Source organism: Anser cygnoides, chromosome 2, assembly GCF_040182565.1.
Source record: "Anser cygnoides isolate HZ-2024a breed goose chromosome 2, Taihu_goose_T2T_genome, whole genome shotgun sequence".
Classification (NCBI taxonomy): Eukaryota; Metazoa; Chordata; class Aves; order Anseriformes; family Anatidae; genus Anser; species Anser cygnoides.
The window spans coordinates 67,114,117-67,123,525 of record NC_089874.1 but is presented as its reverse complement, the minus strand read 5'-3'; the positions used below and the strand labels follow the sequence as shown (position 1 = coordinate 67,123,525).

At 41.4% G+C, this 9,409-nt stretch overlaps 1 protein-coding gene across 4 annotated transcripts in view; it reads left to right on the top strand.

Annotated features, from left to right (window-relative positions):
• Positions 1–3,005: 3,005 nt before the first annotated feature.
• LOC106044342 (solute carrier family 12 member 7) overlaps positions 3,006–9,409 on the top strand; it is a 78,009-nt gene continuing 71,605 nt past the window's right edge. Inside the window, exons 1-2 of one of the 4 annotated variants that reach the window (XM_066992284.1) lie at positions 3,006–3,248; positions 3,941–3,950. In XM_066992284.1, coding sequence (XP_066848385.1) covers positions 3,111–3,248; positions 3,941–3,950 — 148 coding nt within the window. In that variant the 5' untranslated portion in view covers positions 3,006–3,110. Of the gene's footprint in view, positions 3,249–3,365; positions 3,788–3,940; positions 3,951–9,409 lie in introns of those variants that run through there. The other 3 variants (XM_013194308.3, XM_066992283.1, XM_048075636.2) reach the window with 3 other exon arrangements.

Here is a 9,409-nt window from a genome sequence, read left to right as displayed (position 1 = left end):
AATTAGGAGACATTTCTTCACAGAAAGAGTAGTCAGGCATTGGAACGGGTTGTCCAGGGAGGTGGGGAGTCACCATCCCTGGGGGTGTTTAAAAGGTTGGAGCTGGTGCTTAGAGACATGATTTAGTCATTGATAATGGCAGTAGGGATATGGTTATATCAGATGATCTTGGAGGTGTTTTCTAACCTTAATGATTCTATAATTCCGTGTTCATTCAAAAGTTGTTTGGTCCAAAGCTTTGTTTTCTCTTGCTCTTATCATTTCTAGGTGTATAAGTTGTATCATGTTGAATCAAAATTGAACACTGCAGTCCTAATTTCTCCCCATTCCACCTTCTGTGCATACAGATGTGAAGTTTTCATCTTCTTCACTGTACATGAATTTCTTTCAGTGGAATTCTTAAGCACCGGATGGATGGTATTGAAAAATTATCATCTGTTTCAAATTCTCTTATCAATGCTTATACATGACACCATGCACACTGTTCAGTCTGTTTTGAAGAGAGAATTATATTTTTTCAAATATATTTTAAAATTACATTTGCCATTCTAGTTAATCATTGTATCTGGTTCCATAGTACTGTTAATTTTGATAATAGCCTTTACCATGATGAAATTAAATTTAAAGTAAAATGTGCCCCAAAATATCCTTGCCTCTGCAGTACTATCAATAACACTGTAAATCCCTTATCGCTAACAAAGATACCATTTCAGTTAGTTTCTTGGAAAAGGCAGGAGAAGGATGAGGAGACACATCTCTAAGAAAGAAAGTTCTTTCTCATGCAGCCATCTTCTCATTACTATAGAATCATAGAATCATAGAATATCCTGAGTTGGAAGGGACCCTTAAGGATCATCAAGTCCAACTCTTGATACTGCACAGGTCTACCCAAAAGTTCAGACCATGTGACTAAGTGCACAGTCCAATCTCTTCTTAAATTCAGACAGGCTCGGTGCAGTGACCACTTCCCTGGGGAGCCTGTTCCAGTGTGCAACCACCCTCTCTGTGAAGAACCCTCTCCTGATGTCGAGCCTAAATTTCCCCTGCCTCAGCTTAACCCCGTTCCCGCGGGTCCTGTCACTGGTGTTAATGGAGAAAAGGTCTCCTGCCTCTCGACACCCCCTTACGAGGAAGTTATAGACTGTGATGAGGTCTCCCCTCAGCCTCCTCTTCTCCAGGCTGAACAGGCCCAGTGACCTCAGCCGTTCCTCGTATGTCTTCCCCTCCAGGCCTTTCACCATCTTCGTAGCCCTCCTCTGTACACTCTCCAACAGTTTAATGTCCTTTTTGTACTGTGGTGCCCAGAACTGCACACAGTACTCGAGGTGAGGCCGCACCAGCGCAGAGTAGAGCGGGACAATCACCTCCCTTGACCTACTAGCGATGCCGTGCTTGATGCACCCCAGGACACGGTTGGCCCTCCTGGCCGCCAGGGCACACTGCTGGCTCATATTCAACTTGCTGTCTACCACGACCCCCAGATCCCTCTCTTCTAGGCTGCTCTCCAGCGTCTCATCGCCCAGTCTGTATGTGCAGCCAGGGTTTCCCCGTCCCAGGTGCAGGACCCGGCACTTGCTCTTATTGAACTTCATGCGGTTGGTGATCGCCCAGCTCTCCAACCTATCCAGATCCCTCTGCAAGGCCTTTCCACCCTCAATCGAGTCCACAACTCCTCCAAGTTTGGTGTCATCAGCAAACTTGCTCAAAATACCTTCTATTCCTACATCCAGATCGTTTATAAAAATATTGAAAAGTACCGGCCCTATAGTTATACTACAGACTGAATGAGGGCAAACTGCCAAGCCCATACCAGACATCAGTTACCATGCCTCTCTGCCTCTCCTTTTCTTGCTGACCTGCTATCTATCCTACCATATCTGGGTACACTTCCCTGTCATCTCTGATGTCCAGAATCCCCCTTATTTGGAGGCATCTACTCCATCAGACCGTGCATTAGGTTGACATCTTCCATCCCACTGAGGTATAGGACCTGCAGACCATTCAGAGTCTTCTTCAAAAATGCATAGATATGCACCAAAATGAGTCCTGCTCTATTCTAACATTTTGCTGGGAAGGGAGAAGAGCAGAAGAAGGAAAAAAAAGGACCTTAGTTTCCAAGCCTGCTTTTCCCACTTTTGGAGTGGAGATGGTACAATCCTGCTCTGGGAAGGATGTTTAGGATAATCAAGAGCTACAGCTCATCACTAATGCTACATAATTAATATTTTTTTTTAATCAGCCCATTCACTGATTCTTGGAATCTGCTTCACTCTAGGTCAGAGATTACATGTTTACTCGAGCATGGAACGTGGAGCCTTCTGCTGTCCTCTACAACCCACAGCTACTGTGTAGGAGAGCAGATTTCTGGGAACCATCTGTATCTGGTAATTCCAAGGTGCGCAGAGGACTTTCTCTTCCACTCATCTAAAAGGTGACCTGCAAAGCCCCTGCATGGGGTTTCTGGATGCTGTCATACCTTAGAGGTTCAGTACCCTACAGTCTGGCTTTGGTTTCCTTTGGAAGATAGTTTCTGTCTGCTGGGATCTGAGAAGCAGCAGCAGCCTGGTAGTCCTAGTGCTGCAGGCATATGTGCAAGGCAAGATTTGACAAGGAGAGGAAGGTGTGTTGTGTGTGGTGGTTTTTTTTGTTTGTTTGTTTGTTTTTGTGCCCAATAGCCGTAGCACTGATACACAAACACACACCCTCCGCTGGCTGTTTACCCAATGGCACTAGCTGGACCCACTTCTCCCTGCCTTAGGAGCACTTAGGCGCTCCGCATCACCCCTGCAGGAGAACAAAATCTGCCACAGACTGCCTCAGCTCTGAACTGGGAAGCTGCATATATGTAAATAAGACCTTCCCTTCCCACCTGCGTGCACCAAGCGACCTTTCACATCGGAGCCTTGTCTCCAATAAAATCGCTTAGGCCATTTTTTACTGGAAGCGGTGGCAGGAGGAGGCGGTGGCTTGGTGTCGGCCACCCCCCTCCCGCTGCGTGAGGAAATGGCTCTCACGTGAGGGAGGCGGTAGCGCTCGCCTCACCCTACCCGCTACCTTGGGGGGGAGGTGCCAGTGTGTTCCGGGAGCTGCGCTCGGGTCGGCGGCGTGCGATGCCGACCAACTTCACTGTGGTGCCGGTAGAGGCGCAGGGCGAGAAGCGGGACCCGGCGGAGCGGGATGCGCAGCGGCAGGAGGAGGAAGAGGACAACAGGGACCGGGGCCCCAGTGAGAGAGAGGAGCGGGGTGGCGCCGGGTGTTTGTGTGTGTGAGGAGCGAGGTTCCCGGTGCCACCGGGCTGTGGAGGGGCGGGCCGAGTCGCTCCCGGAGGGCCTGTGCTACATGTAAAGGGGATGCCTTTCTTTTCTGTAGCGGGTGTTGCGGGGTCTACGTGCCCTGCTCAGGTGGGGGAAGTGCGGGAGAGGACGAAAGTCCGGTGCCTGAGGTGGCTGAGAGTTTATTTCTCTGTGTTTCCACATACTACTGCAGTCGCCACTGGCCGAGACGAGGAAGTACTCCCGGGTCAGCTCTAGCCTCGGGAGCGGGGCTGCTCGCTGCCTGCCGAGTGCGCGCGGCGGCCCGCTGAGGACAGTGAGCCGCGGTGCAAGTCTGGGTCTGCTTCGTGCCTTTGCGGGAGAACAGGAGTAACCAGCGCCGCTGGCAGTTAAGCGGGAAGGCATAAAAGCTATGTTTCTGTTTAAAAGTCAGGTCCCGGTGGAGTTTACTGGAGAGAGAGGAGGAGAGATTTCTGACTGTGAAGAAGAGTGTAATCATACCTGGATTGTTTCAGGTGTTTGTCTAGCTATGTGCCTGTGCATCAGCATCTGTGTTTTATTAGATGTGGTAGGTTTTTTACCTGATAGTAGTGCATTAGAAATGTTCTCTTCTACTAGGCCTCACTCATGATGGCACCGAGGTGAGAAGAATCGAACCTGAGGTGGAGCTTGAACATTGTAAGACTCTGTTCAGGGCAGCCTGTTCTGTGACAGAACGGGTATTTGTCTACAAGCAGTGGTGGGAAAATAAGAGCTTTTGTCACTCAGATAATAAGGCCCTTCTAGGGAAGTAATAACTCTATTTTCCTTTGGCTCAAAAGCCCTCAACACTTCCTCTTTCTGAAGTATGTTGCAGCAGCAATGCCAAGCATGGTCCCTGAGTAGGCCAGCACTGTGAAAGCTGGTTGAATCTCGCATGTTATTTTGGACACTGTATTACAGTCGAAACATGTTCCTAATACAATTTTTTTTTTAGATGTTAGATGATTACAGGTGAAAAGACAGGTTGTAAAAAGGCAGTTTGTCATAATGGTGGTTTCTCCTGCTGGTGATATAGGTCACAGATAAAATAAGGATAATACCATATGATGTAGGATGTGAACACGAAAATGTGAAAACAAATATTTGACAAAGTTAATTATTTATTTTCATCCATTTGTGCGTAAAGATTCCTTGGAAAGGTGGTTGAGAAAAACAAGCTGACAAAATTGGGTTGTTTGTTACAGAATTATAGAATGGTTTGGTTGAAAGGGAACTTTAATGATCTAGTCCAACACCATCTGTGTTTGAGCACGTGTTCATTTGTTTTCCCACAGAGCTTGCTCCCCTCACCCCCCAACCTGCCTGAAAAAGTTGCATGTTATTTGTAGTTGCATTTCCTTCAGTATGTTGAAATAATGAGCAACTGTTCAAATAACTGGCAATTTTTGTTAAAGTTTTTTTGTTGTTGTTATTCTTAAACTAAATTGAATAGGAAGTCATAAACAGTATAAACTCTGAGAGCAGTTTGATTCATATACTGGCTGGATAAAGGGCAGAAAAAAATGAATTTCTGAAGAGTGACTGCAACACAGAATTAATCAGTTTAGGCGGCTTTCCTTACAGTGATAAGGTAGTCAGAAAGGCACAGAGTGTGGTGTTAGGCCATATCACATTTCAAAATACTGAACATAAATATGAGTATGGCTAGACATGAGTTGTTAGTGTGCATATATATGAAGCATCTGGAAAGTCCGGAACATTCAGAAATCTTGCAGGGTTGGAAAAGGGAAGAGTGGAGTTGGTGCTTTTGTAATGGTTTATTTATAACCTTTTCATGGTGTAAGAGTTCGTAATTTTTCATATAATTAAGTCGAATTTATGTGGGCCTGAGAGTTATATTTGCACATTCTAGAAGACTGTAGTCTTCTAGAAATCCATCACTGGAGCCAATGAGTTTAATTTTTCCTGTTAATGGATCTGTAAATAACAAGTAGAGAGGAAAACACTGTACCTTGTCTACAGGTTGAAAAAGCTTTTTCAGTCAGAGAGGTCTAAGTTCAGTAAGAGAGATTAGATGCTATACTTGGATACAGAGGTTGAGGAAATAAACAGCATACGTAATGTTGCCTTAGGTATTATACGTATCTGTGGTATGTAAACCTGTAATGCGTGAGATCATTAGATTAATGCTCTGTAATCAAATAGTTATCCTTAACTCATTCATTCTTCTGAGAGCTTTAAGAAATCCTAAAATACTGGATTTGTTAATATTAACCTCAGCTAAAAGATACTGTGGTTAAGCCCATCTAAAGGCTTGTGTTAAAACTAGCAGAAAACAGAACTAGTGCAATGGGGAAAAACATGCTTTTTCTGGTTTTGGAGTTGAAGTGAATGAGTGCTATAAAAAGTGAGAATTGCTAAAGTTGTAAAAAGGTGGAAGAAGGGTACAGCTGGGAGTAAAGGTGGGAGTAAGAAAACAGGTGGAATGAGACCTGCTTTAGATCACCCTTAGCCTATATAGCTCAGCATGTAATCTTATTGTTTGGGCTATCTAGAATTTTATCAGTTTTAACTGAATTGTATGGCTAACATATAAATAATTGTTTTGAAATTGCCTTGACTACCCTAGTCATTTTTTTTAAGTGTGTATCGCAAGTAAAATACTTTTGTTATTATCAGCTTTTCTGTGTAGTCTCCCTTTTTCATACATTCTCATCTGATAACTCATCTATGTGATCAGAGAGTAAGCTGAGATGTTCTTACTCTACGTTCCTCACTCCATAAACGTGAAATTCTAGCCTTGTATTTTCTGATTGTGTGACGCTTATATGTGTGCATAGGAGGTGAAAGCTTACATGAGTGGCTGCTTGCCTGGATTATAGTACTGGCTATAGTAGGATTTGTGATGAAGAGTTATGGGGAAGGTCAGAAATTAATGTTTGGATTGAACAATACTGTTGAAGGTTGGGGTCTTACTGATTCAGATTCCTCCTGCTACTTTGTATATATTTATGTGTACCTGTCTTGTTCAGTGATCTTATAGTTCCCTATAAGGGAAGAGTGCTTAGGAAATAGTAATTAGTAAAAGAAGAGAAGGAAAGAGTGATCTGTTCTAGGGGGAGTAATGGATGAAGTTTAATAAGAATTTCTGGCTTTTTTTTTCTTCACATACATCAGTAATAACTGCCTATTGTATAGACCTCTGAAAACTTTGAAATCGATCAAATTTGTCTTTCATTACAAGTTCAACATGTCAGATGTTTTGGAACATTAACTAGCATCCTGCAGTGTTATATACCTAGCCACAGCAGTGTCTTATTTAGAAACCAATATGACAAGTAACTCCTACAAAAAAACTTAAATTGAAGAACCTCAATTACAAGGAATATCAATGGCAAACTTGATCGATTCCAAAGAAGTCATAGCATTTGTACTTAAGTGGGGATTCTGTTACTTTCTGTAAAATGCTAATTCCAGGAAAACAAGGGAATAGTTGAGGGTGCGTATATGCAATGGAGGGAAGACAGGTTAATCTCACTGACATTAGTAGCTGATTTTCTGTCTGCTTCTGCTTAAACACAGGACCAGTCTGCAGTTCAGAACTTACTGCACAGAAAAATACATTACATTTTTGTGTTCTGCTTCATCCCCTTGCAGTTTCTCCATATCTTCACACTTATTTAAATCTCCATAGATTAAGTACATAAGCAGGATGGAGAGGGATAATGAATCAGCGGTGTGCATGGTGTTTCCAGTACTGGCCAGAGGCTGATGCTGTTGTCTAGGGATATACATGGGCTGGTGAACATGATATTGTTTCCATGTTCTTCCAGGCTCCAACCACTTGTGGGTCAGATATAGCTGAGGTTTCTGTGAAACTTGATTTAAAAATATAAACTCACAAAATTAAGAAAAAATGAATCAAATTCTAAATTTATTTTTATTCTAAATACACTCAGCATGTTTCTCCTATGTAGTCAGGAAGATAATGTGTTTTTGGTATATCAGAAGCTGGCAGTAAATTCTGCTGTTCAGTGGCATATTACTTTTTGTTTATTTCTGAACCAGTCATCAAATCAAGCTAATACTTGTCAATCCCTTTCCAGATTACTCGTGATTTTATAAACCTAATCCCATCTCAACCCTATCACTTTACAAACTGAGTGTGATAAGTCATTCTATGTGGGAATCATTCCTTACTACTTGTTCTCCTTACTGTCTTTCTCTTGAACTATTTCTACTTCTGTTCATTTTGGAAGGATGGAGGTTCAAGAACAGTGTGTACTAATCATGTTGTGAATGGACTATGCTTTTTATACCTTTGTCTAACATGGACTTTATTTTTCATTCCCAATGTTCAAGCTGTGTTTTGAAAAAATCTTTGTACAGGTGTTTTTATGAAAGTCATAAACAGAGTATCTCATTTATGAAAGATAAGAATCAGCTAGCTTGGAGCCGTACTATCTAGGGTTGTTTTCCTTCATGTATGTAAATACTGACTTTTACAATTCTATGTTGAATTTTGCCTGTTGTGTTAATATCCATTTAGTCTCAAAGGTCCTCTGCAGCACTTCACAATTACCTTGTGTCTTGACTAAACTAAATAACTTGAAAGAGTTTCCAGCTGTCATACCTCTGGGCACCTAATTATTTTTGTTGTTGCATTTTATTAATATATGGAACAGTATATGTCTCAGCAGAACTTAAACAGCCATCTGACTATTTCCCTTGTCTGAGTAGACCATACTGGTCTATTTTCATACTCATTTACTGATGGCTTATCTGAAATCTCCTCTTTCAGTCCATGGTCACTTTATTTCTTTAAGCATGTTCAGTGAATTTCATTTCAAATTCACATTCGTTTCAAATGTCTTGGCAGACTAAGTCAGAGATCCTGATGGCAGACTATATAAATTCGATTTCCATTCTTATTGATTCTCTGAAAGAGCACTTTCAGCTTTGTGAGGCAGTCTCCCTTTAGAGAAATTACTGGTTACTTTCCCCCTGCCCCTTGGCATGCTGTATAATACAGTTTTGGAATGGAGAGTACTACTCCTGTTGCAGAGAAAGGCACATCTGACAGTTGATCACAGGTGTGGTTGAAACGTAGGATTTTTCTTTGCTGCGAGGGGCATTGACTGTCCAGGTCATCTCCAGATGTATGCCTAGCTATGCCAAGAGACTCTAATTGGTCCATTCACCATTTCAAAATGATGTATGTAGCCAATTTAATTCGAGTGTTTCTGCTCTATTAATAGCTACAAGGGAAATAAGTGGGAATAAGAGAGTCAGAGTTAAGGATAATGAACTAAATAATTTCACTTTTGTAACTGTTCAAACATGTTTTTAGACTGTTACAGTGTTTTCTCCTTTACAGAAAGAGAATGTTAAGTTACTGCTTGATACGGACTACAAATTATTATTTTTATTCAATTCTGTTGATGTCATGTAAATTAAATGCTAACATTCCCATATAGGACTTATTGCCTAAGAGCTAAATATAAATAATTCTAGTTATAAAACAATTTTAGACTATTCCAGGAGGAGAGAATATCAGATATAGCGATAAAAACCCTCATAATGTTAAATTCTCTGATCCAGTAATGAAAATACTGTTACTGAGATCTCTTGATCATTTTATTGTTGGAAATCTGGCTTTCTTTTCTTAATGATATATTTCCAGTCATCAGAGTATGGTGAATAAAATTCTTCTGGTGCAACTGTTTTTTATTAGTTTTTCATAACAAGACTTTGTTCATAATGTTTTGTTATGGTATAATTTTTAAGATTATTGTGAACCATGTATTAAAATCTCAAGCACTGTAAGGGATATATAGTCAAGATGTTAAAGCATAGCAGATCATAATAGCTGCTGCTGAATAAACTAGGTCTGTCTCCAGTATTACTGTTTGTGGACTGTTTTAGGGAGCCAAAACAGCAAGAAACTGGCTATAATAGGAATACTAAGTTTTTTTCAGTAGGCTTTATTTCTGTGAGTCAGCTCATTGTAGAACAACAGCGTTGTTCCACTCCCATCTCAACACACATCGCCACCTTAAAAATAATGCAGATTATTTTTATTTGCTCTCTAAACTAATGAACTATAGTTTTATCAAAAACTACTTATTTTCTGGATTTGAGTAGAAATAATGAAC